Source organism: Hyposmocoma kahamanoa, unplaced genomic scaffold (genome assembly GCF_003589595.1).
Source record: "Hyposmocoma kahamanoa isolate Upper Pololo Valley unplaced genomic scaffold, ASM358959v1 64, whole genome shotgun sequence".
Lineage (NCBI taxonomy): Eukaryota > Metazoa > Arthropoda > Insecta > Lepidoptera > Cosmopterigidae > Hyposmocoma > Hyposmocoma kahamanoa.
This window is the reverse complement of record NW_020653852.1, coordinates 15,496,206-15,513,842: the sequence shown is the minus strand read 5'-3', so window position 1 is coordinate 15,513,842 and position 17,637 is coordinate 15,496,206. Positions and strand designations below refer to the sequence as shown.

General features: G+C 33.5%; 1 protein-coding gene across 1 annotated transcript; it reads left to right on the top strand.

Moving 5' to 3' along the window:
- Nucleotides 1–10,199: 10,199 nt before the first annotated feature.
- On the top strand, nt 10,200–17,423 carry LOC113230981 (putative GPI-anchor transamidase). The gene is made up of 7 exons (XM_026465099.1): nt 10,200–10,344; nt 10,436–10,714; nt 11,206–11,414; nt 12,193–12,310; nt 12,740–12,850; nt 13,722–13,900; nt 16,330–17,423. Exons 1-7 carry the CDS (start codon nt 10,270–10,272, stop codon nt 16,406–16,408), a joined length of 1,050 nt encoding a protein of 349 aa, XP_026320884.1. The 5' UTR covers nt 10,200–10,269; the 3' UTR covers nt 16,409–17,423.
- Nucleotides 17,424–17,637: the final 214 nt, after the last annotated feature.

Here is a 17,637-nt window from a genome sequence, read left to right as displayed (position 1 = left end):
GGAACACTAGTAAAAACCCCAAAATAATGTAGTCTTTTTTCAAAAGATGGGGCGGTTATCATACTTTTTTATTCTTAATTTTCCAAATAAAAAGTTTACGAACAGCCATTTTTAATCATTACTTTATTTTAATTTCCTACTAATACAGATATATTGTGTGGTTTAAAGTGGACTTTGCGTTCGAAAAGAAAAAATGCATTAACCACGTACTCGCGAAGCTGCCTCGATCGAAACGCGACTATAATATGCCGCGCGTGGCTGCCTTATTGCAAAACCAACAACGTTGCAAGGCTGCCTCGTGAGGTTGTTCGCTGTCAGTACGCTGTTAACTAGTGTTAAATTGTCACAATTATGAAACTTTCAACTATTTCTTATTTATCACATAACCTAAAGAAAATGCGTTTTATTTTAAATCGTTTTTTTTTTCATAAAAGTTAAGCAAGACTACACGACTATACCAAGTCGTAGTCAAAAGATGTTAACTAATTTTTATTTTAGGTCTAATTATTAAGAATGAAAACATTACTATTTTATTTTCTCACTTAATTTTTGATGAGCGCGCTATCAAAATAAGAACAAAGATTACTATTATTAGAACTTCATAACATTCACTATTCATACTGTGTTTCTGCAAAATTTTGTCTCCTTCCAAATTCTATAGATAAAACTATTGACGACAATGACAAATACACGACTATCTAAAATTCTACGAAATATTATGGCCACCCTATAAATGTAATTTTTCTCTGTCATGGAAAAAATATACTGTAGTTGATGTGATGGTGATGTGTACGTACGCAAAACCCCGTCTGACATGGCGCTTGAAAAAACGTTTCTCGTGTCGCCCTTAATAAACATTGTTAAGGGCGGTAAATAAGGAATTATGAACGAGACTCCATTAGAAGTCGAAGACTGAGGACTGATAATTTTTTCATCACACTTGCACGTAAATAGTATGCCTGCATGAAGGCTAACTTGACTATAGTGTCCCAAATAAAACTCTCGGGCCTTTTTTGTTCCCTTTACAGCCTTGGTAATGAGAAGAAAAAAGGCCTGAGGGTTTACGAATTCTTTTTATTCACATCAAAAGCGCATTAAGCCTTACTATTATTACTAAAACTAAATTCTTGAGTAAGGTAGTAATTTTACAGAGATAATGTGTTTGTTCGAGGTGAAATATAGTAAAAGAAGATAGGAAAGCTTGACACGAGACACTGGGACAAATAGAAAGATAAGTATTACATTTTGACCGTGTGTCTACTAGAAGGCGTCAGGGTGTTAAAAACTGAGTTTAAAAATTTATTAAATATATTAAAATTTTAATTCAAAACCCACATTACCAAATTGAAGAGTATGTGACAGACTAAGCATGGAAAGGCAACATGGTTTGGGCGGGCTTTTCGTGCGTGCGTCTGTGCGTGCGTGCGTGCGTGCGTGCGTGCGAGCGTGCGAGCGTGCGAACGTGCGTGCGTGCGTGCGTGCATGCGTGCGTGCGTGCGTGCGTGCGTGAGTGTGTGCGTGCGTGCGTGCGTGCGAGCGTGCGTGCCTAATTGTCTCATAGACAGAACTTTACACTGTTGATACAAATCACGGGTAGAGGAAATCTAAAAGGTAGAGAGTTACGAACTTTAAGGATAGTTCTTTGACTAACGATTTATTAAATAAAGTTAAGGAAAAATTACACATCGCAACGACCTCCAACAAAGCATAAAATAAAGAATGTCATTCAATATGGTTCCACTCATTAATAACTGGGTAGGTATTATTAGTTAGTAGCCCGTCTGTCAAGCATGATGTTTTGTCAAATACTTCTTTTCTAGGGTATTTTATATCCAGCATAGGATTTTATAAGCTGATGCGGTGGTAAATAAGCTTTTGAAAAAGACGTAAATAAAATGGTACATTGCAAAAGGGTGGAAAACTCGCAGAATATTATTTAAAGGGTTCATTAGGGTACATTAATCATTCGGCAGTCATGAACAGGCGTAAAGAAAGCCTTTCGAAGCTCAAATCTTTTATTATTTTGTGCGTGGTTGCTTGTAATACATAATATACATAACCGATTGTTATTCATATATATCGATCGGAAGAAAAGAAATGATAATCAACGCAATGTTTACTTATTAACGCGTTTTAAGTTTTATTATTTATTTAAGGTGTTGGTTGTTGAATATTCGTCAAATAAAATAATTTAGGCGTTGCAAGAATGCGATTTGAATTACTATGATTCGCCTTGCGGCATACAAGTTTTTTAATTTTTATGTAGACACTCGAGCGTTTGTAATTATTTCAAAAAGTAAATAATAAAACTTAATAAGAACAAATACACATAGGAAATCAAACTATTTTCACGATTAATCAATAATAAATTTCATGAATAATTAATGATTATTTGATATTTAATTAATTTTTAATTGATAAATGAATTGATTTATTCTTAAAATACTTTAAACTTACATTTGACAATAATTTTAAAATGAAATCATTTGACTTTCTGAATATATTTGCTTAGATTTTGTATTTTCATTGTAATAATATTGTAATTAAAAATTTATATGTTAAAATTGACATTGCTGCGCCCTTTCAGGGTACATGTTTGATAATTTATCAACTACTATAAGACCTAAACGTAACAATATGTTTTGCAATAAACGATATTGTTGTTATTATTCATTGTAAATTGTAAATGGTAGGGGAGAGCCAGCGAATTCAAAGACACAGGAGATAAGTCTAAAAGAATAAGTGAGTGCCTAATCTTCAAATTATACGCTTCTAGAAACGCTGGAGCGGCGCGACTGTGGCATGGCAGCCGCCACTGCACTGCACTCACTTCGAATGATATTAAATGTAGAAGCATTTAACGTTAAAAGTTTGTATATTTCTAGTTTTATTTTTTTATTTATTGATGTCATTTTACTCATTAGGTAACTTACTTTCGATATCAGTGTCAAAGGTTTTTGATATCTCTTGTATTTACGGAATAATCGTCTGGGCACACTAACGCTTTCAGTAGCAGTGGAGCAAGTAGTAGCAGTAGTGAACGAGTTTGTCCAGGGAGGTACTGCCACCATACCTATTTATGCCGCCAAGCAGTAATCTGAGTATTACTGCGTTCCGGTTTTGAAAGGTAATGGTGCTCGTGAGATTGCAGGCACATGGGACTTGTCAACTATAAAAAACTTATGTCTCTGGATGACAGGCGTAGTGACAGTGCCCCACTGCAACTGTTACGGACAGGCGTGTAGCTTACCATCAGGCGCACGGCTTGTTCGTCCATCACTTGATATGATGAAAAAATAACGATATCGATATAAACTTCAGAATTTTACTTTTTATTTATACCTCGCTAATTCATAGACCACGTCTCGTTTGCAATTCGTGTCAACACGTTTGTATTTTCTACTTAAATATTAATGTGGAATATGCAGTCCTAGTCCAGTTTCATTTGCGGCAAAGTAAAAATGTATCTCTGTTTGAACTCAATACTCAATACTTTATTGCATTCCCAATAGTTTACAATGTACCATGTGGACACGTTTAAATTAGAGCTTTGGGACACTGTTGGGCACAGCAAAAACACACAGAGGGCAACATTTAACAAATTAACTCTTCAAAAAACCTTACAAGAAACAAAATACAATTTATACAAAAAGACAACTCTTAAATCTCAAATAAAAACCATTGCAATACTATATTATTTTGAAAGATTAATAAATATCTATATATGTTATTAACAAAAAAAAAATTAATAATAATAACAAAATATTACGGTACTTATGTCTAGTATTTGTACACGTATGTTAACTAAATACACTGTGTACATTTATTATTTTAATAGGAACATATTTCTTTATCGTTTAAATATTCGCTTACATTGTAGTAACTTTAACTTACTAAATTTTTTTTCCAAATATGATGTAAAACTGTTGTCACTGGGTATTTATTTTATGGATTTTATGGATTTAGTTTGGTAACTTATTATAAATTTTTATAGACATGACTAATGGACTTGATGAATGGAGAGAAAGACTTGAATTTGGTAACATAAGTCTATTTTGGTGTCGAAGACAATAGTTTATAGGTATGTCTTGCCGTTTTTTATAGAGATTAGGATATTTTCTGGAAAACTTACAGGATTTAAAAATGTAAATGCATGGTAAAGTAAAAGCTATTACTAAACGTATTTTATCTTTTAAATTATTGTTTATTTAAAAATATTTTTACTTTTTAAAGTATATTTTATGAAGTATCAAAAATTATGTGCTTTTTATTAATAAATAACACTCCAATTAATTCGATTTTTTTTATTAGGTATGCGTGTATGACCTTATGCTGGAGAGAATACAGGGGCAGCCTGTTGGTATCTCTTTAGGAGACAGTACCTCTACTAGCAGTTGAACTTGTGAAGGAGTTTTTTTTCCTGGTGGGTGGAAAACTCATAGTATACTGCCAGGCCGGTCCTGGCAGCATGCCCTTCTCCAATGGGAATTGTGCCCAGTAGCCTACGGATTAAAACCTCTCATCGTGTTTTGTGTAGTTCGTTGAAAACTCCGAGCCATCGGCTTACACTTTGTGTCCAACATTGTGGTTTTTGTGAAATGTTAGTTCAAGGTCAGAGCAATTAGTGTTGGTGATTTATTGTTTGGTGGCGTGCATTATTTCCTGTTTGGAAGAGTAAGGGTGCTGGTGAAATTACAGGCACATGGGACTTGTCAACTTTAAAAAAAAACTTGTCTCAGGGTGTGTAGTATACATTGATATAGTCCATTTGTTTAGGTACTTAACTAAATGTAAACAATCTTGATACATATTTTATTGAAACTTAGACTTTAAAAATCAATAGGTATAAAAATGGGCATGCAATTATATGAATAATATGAAGCTAAGTATTTGTATTTTGTGTTTAAAGGTAAGTAATAATCACTTTGTAAATGTATAGGTATTTCATTAAATATACATCTGAAGATTGTTTACATTTAGTTAAGTACCTAAACAAATGGACTACAGTAATGAAATAAAAAACCGGCATTCGTTATATTAGTTTTAATGAACACCATGATATTTTACTACCGTGAAAATTAATTTATCTTCAAAATTAGTGAAAGGCATTCGGTGCATGCTGTTAAGACTCTGTAATAGCACTGAACAAACTACATACTAAAACATTTTACCGTCGGCGGATCACCTTACAACTGCCTTATATATTATATTAAAAAATCTCTGATGTTAATTGATATCGAAAACCGAATTACGTATTCATTTTCAGCGTGTTCAAGGGTGCTTTTAAATTAGATGCTCCAGGAAGCGCTACAGCAGTGCCGTTGTGGCGCGACTGACTGAGGAAGATAAAATTATAAAGATTACCAGAATGTATTAGAATCCGTACGTTACATTTATTTTGTCAAAGTAATCAAAAGCAAATATTACAAGGTTCGGCAAGATGATGAAAAAATTTGTATGCCTTTTTCTTTTCCGGTTGTTTGGAAAAACTGGTAGAAATCTTATTCGATACTGCACGGATAATTTAAGATTATCGATAAAAAAATCTCCAATTTAATCTTCATTAATTGTGGTCAATAAAAAAATAGACACATTTTAATTAGCTGTGACTGCAACGCGTGACTTTGTGATGCGTTTTTAGAAACGATGTGTAATGGCGTCACAGCGGTACCACTGTAACGCTTTTTGTGAGTCTAATTTGATCTCGCTCGCTAAGACTTCAAAGAAGCCATAATATAAATTTATAGTCAAATACATTAATAAATTATATTTTTATACAGCCGTAAACGAAAAACATAAATCTGATCATACCACATGAATAGTTTAGTATAAAACGCTAAAGTTTGTGTGGAATGCATTTACAAAAAAACTTTTGTACGTAAACATATGTAACCACGACAGATTTTAAAACATTGCTTTTGTTTGCTTTTGTCTGTGTAGCGCCCCATGTGTCTCGCTGCCTTGCTTATTCTTCAGGACCCCTATTTGTACGGTACGACCGTAATAACTTTAGTGTATATAGTTAATCCTCGTTCTTTTTCACTGCAATTTTCTTTTATGATGTTCTTAATAAAACTGTAGTCTAGGGAACACGGTGAGTTTCTCATGATCTAAGTGTTCACAATTAAGTTTTGTATAGTTTATTAGTCGTACTTACCTGTTATAAAAAAAACTGATATTTACATGAACGTATCGAGAGTTAAACAGCATGCAAATAAACACTTTTACTTTGCGTTTATTTGCATTTTTGTGTAAATATTATTTTATTGTCACCTAAGTTTTGTGAAAAAAGTGAACAACTGGAAATTACCAGAGCATCTACAAAAAAATAAATAAAAGTAACGCAATTCTTTTATTTAATTTTTGAGCACTTATTAAGTCCAGACCCTCTAATATTAAGTTTAGTTAGTAGTGGAAGGAACACGAGGGTTGAATGAATGTATGAGCCCTATGAATATATTATTAATGATGATAATATATATTAATGGTTTATGCGACCTAGAGTTGCGAAATGGACAGATTTTTTCGTATGCTGATGACACTGCTTTGGTTTTTAGAGGCAACTCACGGGATGATGTCCGGATATCTGCGGAAGAGGGCCTTGCAAGGGTTGCCAATTGGCTAAATACACATCTTCTCACTTTAAATGTGAGCAAGACCAACTATATTTGTTTTACTCTTTATAATAATTTACAGCCATCTGATAACTTTGCCTTGAGGATCCATGAATGCCCGAGCCGAGGTGCTTCCATTTGCAGCTGCCGGGTTATAGACAAAGTGCCGTCAACCAAGTATTTGGGTGTTATAGTTGACCAGCGGCTATCATGGCACGCTCAGATTGAGGCTGTGATTAGTAGGGTGAGGAACATAGCACACACCCAATACGCTCCTAAGATCCATATATCTAGCGCTTGTACAGTCTGTACTGATATATTGTATATCAGCTTGGGGTGGATCTATTAAGACGAAGTTTATACAGTTAGAGAGAGCTCAGCGTTCTATCCTGAAAGTAATGTTTAAAAAACCTCGTAGATTTCCCACTGAGCTACTGTACTCCATTGGCGACTTGTTGACGGTACGTAAATTATATATTCTTCAGGTTGTTCTTAGAACGCACAAGAATATAGGCTTCAACGCAGCTTTTCTTCAGAAAAGAAGAAAATACAATGTTGCTCCCGTACATATAATTAAGACAACTATTGCGTTTCGAAAATACAAAAAACAATCCACTTAGGTATATTTATAATCAAATTAATAAACTGCTACATGTGTATTCGCTAAATGCCTATGAGTGTCGTAATGAGACAAGTAAATGGTGAAAGTCTAAAAATTATAATGAAGTTGAAAATCTTTTGCGAGTCTCGGTCTAAGTAATCATCTTCTCAAAAACAAACACGCGCGCGCACGCACACTAGCACGCACGCACGCACGCACGCACGCACTCACGCACGCACGCCCGCCCGAAAGAGAACGCCCGCACGGACGCAAGCACACACGCACGCAAGCACGCACGCACTCACGCACGCACGCACGCACGCACGCAGCACGCACACACACACACACACACACACACACGCACACACACACACACACACACACACACTACACACACACACACACACACACACACACACACACACTTAATTTTAATTAGTCAATATAAAATAAGATCAGCACTTAGGGTCGTATTCCAGAACTCTACTCAATGCTCAAGTCAGGATTTGAGCAGACTTGAGTATGATTTCAAACACTGGAAATACGACCCTAATGGCAAGGCCTTGAGTACGATATTCAGCGCTCACTGCAATACTCAAGTACCTGACTTGAGTATTGAGTACAGTTCTGGAATACGACCCTAAATCTAAGAAATAATTGTACCGGATTAGAGGAGCGGTGGCTTCTGACACAAATATTTTCATACTTAAAAGAAGTTCACCGCAATGATATATGTAACCTAGATTCAGTTAAGTCAATAAATTTTTTTTTTCTTTTTTTTATGAACTTAACACGTTCCCTGTGGAACTAGAAATCAAAAATTGACCCCTCACGTGCAATTTTTTTTTTTTTGCAAATACGTCGGAATTGATATATATTAATACATTTATGGATAGAAAATTCATTTTCATAAACTCCCTTTCCATTATCTAAATTTTTCCGAGTGCCCCATATATGATACACGCACGTATGAGCTCTTTACTTGATGCCACATATATGGTGCATGCACGTACTAGTTGTTTACTTAATGCATCACATATAATTCATGCACGTTTAGAGTCATTTTGACAGATGTTTTAGTTAAATATCTGTAGTCTATACCGTGAAAAGATAGAAAAAGTTAGTGAAAGTTTATTATAAAGTGTTACGAGTTATATAGTTATCTAAGTGTTTGACAAAGTTTTGGTTTTATCAACATGTCATGATCATCAAATGGCAATGTCCACTGGTTTCAGGTCAATCATGAAACCTAAAATTGTATTAGATTACAATCGCGGCAAGAAGGGCATTGATATAGCTGATCAGCTCGCAAGTTACAATTCGCCCGTTCGCAAAACTTGTTTTTGGTATAAAAAAATTGCGGGTGATCTGATGTCGGTAGCTGTTGTAAATGCAATTTTGATCTACAAGGACCTCCATCGAAATAATAAAATGACACTGCTGACAGGTCATGAAATAATTATCAGTCATCTCCTGGAAATTCAAGATGCTGAGTCGTTAGCTGGGCCATCAATGACATCTAACTATTCCCGCCATGAATTGACCAAAATCCCACGTCGATGTGCTACCAAAATTTCCAGAAAGCGTTGTGTTGGTTGCTACAAAATTATGACTGAACAAGGCAACACACCTACAGAAGCTCGTAGAAAGGCAAAGCAAACGGACACCGAATGTTTGATGTGTAAAAAAGCATTGTGCCTTCATTGCTACAATGCTAGCCATTAAATAATGATTTTAGTTGTGCTTACTAGACAATTTTTGTTTCTTGGGTTTTATGACATTGTTTATTTGATTATTGTTTAGTTTTTATTATCACGTGCCGTATACGCAAGTCAATAATTAGAACTTTCTAACTTGTAATAAAAAAATTATAAATATTTTTCGTGATTTATTTTGATAGTAATAATCTGGCAACATTGGTTAAAAAGTCATCCGGTACCACTTGCTTATTGTCACAATTTTTGTGGTCCATACGTGCAAGCAAATAAAGATGATCTAGCTTACACGTGCAAATTTTGAAAAACTTTTAAATTTACAAAGGATCGTGTCTCATATGTGGTGCACTCACGTGTCGTTTGGACCTCGAAATGCATCACATATGATGCATGCACAGGGAACGTGTTAAAAATATTTGAGTTCTTTCATAGATCTACTTTATAGTCCAACAGCGATGTTAAATCTTAGTTTAATGACAGTAGGTCTCTATTCAGCTTACGACATGTTACGACATATTCCAGCATAATTATTGTTCGGTGGTCCTTAAGCAAACATTACAGATTTCTTGAGAACATTATGAAAGGAAATGATCACCAACTAACTATTAAGGCGAATGTAAAAAAAATCGACGCGTCTGTTTAGCATCTTTATGCAGACATTTACGTAAAACAACAATAGTAGTTATGCAGTGGAAACCGAAGAAAGTGGATAGTTTAGTGATTTTAAATGTCTTTCATATTATTGTATCATTATTTTATTTAATATTGCAGTGGAAACCCAAGAAAGTGGATAGTTTAGTGATTTTAAATGTCTTTTATATTATTGTATCATTATTTTATTTAATATTGTATTATTTCAGTTTATTTGTATTTCAATAATTATATATCATAATTATTAAAATACAAATAAACTGAAATTATATGCGATTTTAAATGATAGCAATCGAGAAAATCTGAGAACTGTATAATGCAAATAATAATTATTTATTTACTCTTGCCATAGTTACCAAAAGTTGTAAGTGGTGGTTGTGCTCTTCACAATAGAAACAAATACAATTGTAATTGTAATTGTTTGTAATTGCGCAGATTCTCGTTTTTTAAATATTGTGCTTCGTTTTCACGTTCAACTGATTCACTGACGTCGTCAGTGGCGACTTGATACATAACAAACGGCAACACTGTCGGCAAAAATGTCACATTTTGTATTTCATTTGTCATAGTCTGTGCATTTGTCATTTTGGTGATAGGTGTTATCAATGTTTGTTACCCGATATTTCATTAAGTTATACAAAAGTTGAAGTTGAAGTAATTAAGTTATGGTCCTTGTTACTAAATTAAAATGTTTATATTAAATATACTATGCTCTTTAGTACTCTCCGTTGTATTTACTATTTCATTCGCTTCGGGCATTGAAGTAAAGTACCACTTACTTACCATTTTAATATAGGTAACCTCTAAATAAATAACTAGTGCACACGGTATAATGCATTTTTCTGTTTTTTCAGATACCGGAAGAGTTTGAAAAGTCGAACCATACAAATAACTGGGCAGTATTAGTTGACACATCTCGATTTTGGTTCAATTATCGTCATGTAGCGAATGTTTTATCGATTTATAGAAGCGTGAAGAGATTGGGTATACCCGATAGTCAGATAATTCTGATGATATCTGACGACATGGCGTGTAACCCGCGAAACCCTCGACCGGCGACGATTTTTAACAATGCTCATGAGCAGATTAATGTATATGGAGATGATGTTGAAGTGGATTATAGAGGTTATGAGGTATGATTGTTGTTAAGAGTTCAGTTGTTATTATTTAATATAATACCTATTAATATAATCCCGTCCTTAGAGCCTGTCCATTTGGAATGATATATCAATAAGATTATTAATTTATAAGTAGCTTTAATACTGGAGGAAAACATCATGGAGGAGGAAATAGAGATCTTTTAATTGCTCTGGTTATAAGAGATGAAATGTAATTCTGCTCATTGCCTATTTCACTGTCTATATAACGACACAGTATTGCAATATATTATGATTTTGAACTAAGCGTACAACAACAAGCAGAGTAAGCGAAAAATTGGCATGAATAGAACACCCATTTTGCAACGGAAAAAAAATTGTACAAATGAAAATGGGTGCTTAATTCACATTGAAGTTTTGCATGTTCTGCTTGTCTCGTATGCTTAGTTCAAAATTGTATTGTTCTATAATACTGCATTACAGTATAAAGGTAGCAATTTATTTATTACATATTTATTAATTTCTAGGTATCAGTGGAAAACTTTGTGCGTCTCCTAACGGGACGACTCCCACCTGACACACCACGGTCAAAGCGATTGCTAACTGATGAGGGCAGCAATATCCTTATTTACCTGACAGGGCATGGAGGCGATGGCTTCTTAAAATTCCAGGATAGCGAGGAGGTGACCAGCCAGGAGCTTGCCGATGCACTGGAGCAGATGTGGCAAAAGAGGAGGTGAGTTGCTACTTAATCCTATTTTGAAATGTTTATTGTGACATCATTAGAGAGCACTTATTTAAAATTAACCCATCATGCTTTCTATAGATATGTAGTGTTCCTAATGATTTTGGTATTGTAGCATCCTAGAGCCACGTGCCTCTAATGTGCAGCTGCATTTTCATCCAATATTTATTAAAAAAAATTTTTGCAAGTTTCTTACGAACGCTCTAGGATGCGTTACGGGGTGAACATTAATACAGAAAATAATCAAATTTAAAGTCAAGTAATCATTTATTCCATAGGTTAAATTTTTACACTTGAAAACATCATTTTTGAAGCAACTTCTTGTTCACTGCACTGACCTCCCTAAGAAGAATGAGCAAGAAACTTTAGGGATTACTTACTACTACTTACTACTTATTACTCTTTTCAAATAAACTTAAATGCTATGGAATACACTTTGAATCATAATTATGTGGAATTTAGACTCATGTTATCTTTCCATACATATTTATCAAACGCATACCTACTCTTCAATTTTGTAATATGACTTTTCAATTAAAATACTTTTAATATAAGTTTTAAATTTAGGAAATGATAATCTTATATATGCTCCAAAATCTTATTGTAAAAATGTATACAGTTCCCCATAAAAGAATTGTTTACTTTAGTTAAATGAAATTGTGGTACCATGAGCTTGCACTTACTTCTAAGGTTAATAATTATTATGGATATCTTCTTTCGTAATGAAATTATGTTATTTAATGAAAAAATAAATTGTGATATATTGCAGATATAATGAAATATTTTTCATAATTGACACGTGTCAAGCGTCATCTATGTATGAGAAGTTCTATTCGCCCAATATCTTGGCCACTGCTAGTAGTTTGGTCGGAGAGGACTCTTTATCTGTAAGTATTTTGATTGTTTATTCATCAAAAATTATGAAATCAAAGTAACGATAAATTGTTTTTAAACAATGATAGATGATTTAATTTGTGCTGCTTAGGAAAATTAATCACAGCTAATAGTTAAAATTAAGCTTTGTTTAAAACCAAATTTATGGGGGAAACATGTCCTAAGTCAAAAGAGTCCCATTGGCCATTCATGCGTATGGCTCATAATTATATTAATACTTATAAGTAATTGTTTTATTGTTATATGTATACATATAGCAAATCTGTTTTTAAGCGTCAATATAAAGAACCTATGCACAAACAAGCAACGCAACTATATTATTAAGCTATAAGATTGAATTGTATAGCATTCTTTGTGTTACATTGAGTTATAATTAAATAAATTTATTTTATCTTATGTAATATTTTTTGTGCTTATGGCAGCATCATGTGGACTCGGCTATCGGAGTATACATCATAGACAGATACACTTACTATGTCTTGGAGTTTTTGGAAAATGTTCATCCTAACACGAAGAAGAGTATGTCAGAGTTCGTAAGTACAACCTTATTGCTGTAGTTTATTGCTTGCCCTTTATTTCACTTAGTTTTTTTTTTACACCTTGTAGTTATGTACTTTGCCAATTTTACCTGATGGTAATGGCAGTGGTTGAAGATAGTGCTCCGTTTCATGAAGAGGACCAAATTATGGTTTTTGTACTACAACTTACCTACACTGGTAGAAATAGTAGCAGTAAATGTTTTTGTGAAAGAATTCATCCAGGGAAATACTGCCACCTTACCTATTTCTGCCGCTAAGCAGTAATGCGAGCATTACTGCGTTTTTGCAGGGTAAGGGTGAAATTACTGGTGAAATTACAGGCACTTGGGACTTGTCAAGTTATGTGTCAGGGTGACGGTCGCAGTGGCGTTGCCCTTCAGATCTTTGCGATTTAAAGCTCTAAAAAAAGATTGTAATTATTGCCTCGCTTCAAACTGCAAAAATCTCAAGACTCGAGACTTACCTACGCTAATTAATACCTAGCTAATATTGATAAAAATTTATCGTCATCATAATCAATCAACTATAACAAATTTATATGTCCCAGTGCTAGATACAATTAATTGTCCTCTTAACTAAGGACCATATTAGGCCAAAGTTCGTCACGCTTACCCAATGCGGGTTGGACTTGACACGCTTCTCCGAGGGTTGTGAATCTTCTGCGACGTGCAGGTTTCATCACGACGTTTTCCTTTATCGAACAGCTCATGGTAAATTTAAAATTTAATTTCGCGCATAGATTTTGAGAAACTCAGACGCGGGGACCTTCATAAATAAAAAAAAACTTTGCAATGTTAATAGGTCAATATTATATTCTGTTGTATGCAATTATTTTACTTTAAAAACTTACTTCTAATTTTTTCAGCTAGCAGTCTGTCCAAAAAGTGCCTGCCTATCGACAGTAGGCGTCCGCAGTGACCTCTTTAAACGTGACCCAAAGAAGGTCCCCATTACGGACTTCTTCGGATCAGTGCGACCGGTAGTCTTTACGACGGACCCGATTGAAATATTAGACATTCCAAAGAGACGTAAGAAGAATGATGAGTAAGTACCATATAAAGTTTTGATTGTGATTATATACATGACGATTATTGATTGACTTACTAGATGTGATCAACTACAAACAAACACAAATGCAATTAAACATTTTGAAAAGACACAGGACAGTCATAATATAAATGTAAGGAACCCAGATGGGTCAGTTTATAATAGTTAAAACAAATTAAGTTACTTCCAGAAACAATGGGCCATGTGTGCGAGGATATATAGGGTGGCCCATTTACAGTATTGTAACTACTCATTTGGCGCAATCTAAGACAAACACAAAAATAGCTCATTGCATGTTAGCTACACAGTCATTATACTTCTATACCAAATTTCAATTAATTTATTGGAACAATTTTCAAACTAGAGTGGTTTTAGTGACTAGAGTAGAAAATTTTCAAAAAGAATATAAAAAATCGTAACTTCTAAATTATTGAGTTTCGCGGAACTAATGTTTATTTTAAATGGGTCGTTACGTAAATGAATAAGAATAAGAATAAGAATAAGAATGATTTATTACTCTCGCCGAGACACACATGAACTTAAAAAAAAAAAAAAATGCAATACAATATTATAAAATTAGACATTGAACACAATATAAATGCAATACAAAAATTTAAAAATTAAATAAAATAAAAGCACAGAGAAATTAATTGCAATTTTACAGGTACTGCAATTTACGAAACTTATTAATAAATGCGTGTCGCGGCGCAGGCAAACGGTACTTGCTCAGCTTTAAGCTACTGGTAGAAAAATCGACCAGTAGCGCTGGTTTTCAGCAAGCCCGATCTGAGTGAAGCACGGACTCGAGCGTAAACAATATTATACATACATAAATAATTCTGTGTAATAAATAATTGATTTCATAAAATAAAATATTTAAAGTAAATAATATATGTATGCAATAATATGATAAATTTTATATGTTTACGAAATAAGTTTAAATATACACGTTAAATATTGGTGTAATAACAAGGACAAAACAAAAATTATGTAACAGACAATCTGATAGACAATACTGAAAATACGCGCTATTAATAGATTTAACTACAGAAATATAGATATAATGTGTATAGAACATAAAAACTCGAGCACAGGATAAACGAACACGGCAATAATGCTCACAGAGATGACTCACTCCGCTCGGGATCGGTCGCGTCATTTCGTGACGAAACAAATCTCTATTAAAAATTCATTATTAAAGTTATTATATTATTATCAATACAGTGAGTGCAAGAATAATGATAAATAAAAAGGAGTACAACGTTTTTGTAGTTCATCAGTGAACCAATTACTGTTTCTAAGCAGTGTTAAACGAAAATTATAATAATTATATGGCTATGACGTCATGCGAGAACCCCGAACAGATTTACATTGGAAATAATGTAAGTAAAACATGGCTTCCATTTGAGGTATACACAATAGTTAAACAATGATTTCTATAAATATAATTAAAATTGAAATATTAATAAGGTAATTTCATTTCAGATATTATATGACGTAATAATGCACTTTATCAAAAACCAAATTTTGGACCATTGTAAATGGTCCACCTAATAATGCATTACCCTCTGATATAAAATAATAAATAATAAACTTTATTTAAACGTAATCTAATATCATGGTTAAGAGATAAAAATTCCTTTTCCATTAAGGACTTCTTTACACATAAATCTCAATAAATTTGATCCTTACATGACAAAAATAATCAGGTTTTTTAAGAATTTTTTTAACACTTGATGGATTTTTTTTGGGACAATTTCGTTTTCAAATTCAATTTATCAGATATGACCAAAATAATTCATCAGTGTTAAAAAAACTTAATTAAGAAACATGATTTTCAGCAATTGGCAAAATTACTTCAAATGTAGCTACTTTTGATGTGTGTATTATGATTATGATATGATTGTTATATTTTTGATATCGTCACGACGTAACCAATAACATATTATTATAATGTGTTAATCTTAATACCTAATAGGCAGCTAAACAATTCTAAAGCAATTCCTTTAGAATTGTGTAGCTACCAAAATATAGGTAGCTATAGATTTGCTTGCCAATTTTGTAAAATATGAAGACTGTTTTATTATGACGTATACTTTTACCATCTTTTGTAAACCGTATTTTAAGCAAAGGAATATCATTAATTAATTCACACACAAAAATACACACACACACACTCACGCATGCACATACATACAAATAGTCTATTTCTATCAACCCTTGACAGTTAAAAATTCAAAACAATGATTGTAACTGAGGAAATTAGTGATTAGTGCAACCCCCAAAATGAAATATGCGCTAGATCCATCTCTCTCATTTTTACAACAATCAAAATTGCGATAGAAAGAGACGCTAAACTTTATATTTTGTCCCTTAGAAATGATTATTAAGCACTTTAGTAAATATCGAATTTACTATTGTTTCAGAAATAGAACCCAAATATCCGAGAAGCGGAGCTACTTGCCGCAGTTTCCGCAGCATCTAGTTAAAATTGCTAGCGAATGAAATTGCTAGTATTTATTAAGGCTAGCATTCACATTCCGTTTGATGCTGATTAATGCTGGTGTCATGGTTTCTATTAAGTAATAATCAGCATCTAATGTTGAAAACCAGTGGTTTTGAGCTTCTGTCATTCTTTTTATAATGTGATTGTTTGCTGTTGGTAATTTATTTCATAATTAGATTAAGAGTCTCCTCAAACTGGCGCAGTGTCTTCCACAAGGTAAGATTACATTTCCTTAAACAAAAAATGTAAAAGAAATCGCGTCATGACGCTGCGTCAATTTAATGCAATCCTTAGGATACTGGATACCCCACCTTATACTTTTAATTAGATGTCTGAGATTAAATTGTACGGTTAGTGTTAATAATTTGCAAAAACAAACTAATTTCGTGGCCTCATAGCCTTTTATAATGCCCAGGTGCCAGACTTAGTTCTTGGAACCAGTATATTATAGTGTTTTTTAATGGGATCGTATGGGGAAATGCGAAACCATAGAAGATACAAGGAAATTGTCTTAGGAACTATTTCGTCTTTTTTGTGAAAACCATTTTGGTATAGTCAAATTTTTGGTCAAGCATGAGTTGTCCAAGCATGAGTTGTCCATAAAAATGAATAAAATTGATAATTTTTTTTTAGTGCTGATCGACTCAACTTTCATGTAATGATCATTTCGTTGTATGGTATAAAAAAAGCAGAAGTTGGTCAAATGTTTTTCATACAAAATGAATAAAAATATATTTTTTTTAATGTTGCTAGACGCGCCGCAAGCCGAGGCCGATTGCACCCTATGTGGGGTACAGCGCTCGTATCGGGCTGTGTACACGGCAGGCTGTTAGGACAGGGACAGTGTTCTAAGATGTGTGTAAATATTATTTAGTTTTCCACTAAACATTGTAAGATTCTATCGTGTGCACATTTTTGACGTTGACTGTACGAGTACAATGTTGTGATTAATTTAGCTAATAATACTGAATGCAATTAAAAGAACAAACGTTTTGCAATTTTAATGCATTATGATTTTAACCGAAACCTTGAGCTCCTTATCCCTTACGATTTGAGCCGTTCTGTGCGTACAGAGCTACAACTTATACACAAGTAGTCCAACCAGAGCGAAGGTATTTTTCTTTGTGTTTGTTATCATCTTTGTATCAATAATAAACACAAACTAGTGCAGTATTATCATAAAAAATATCAATATCGTGGTATTAAAAACGTCATGATATTCAATAAA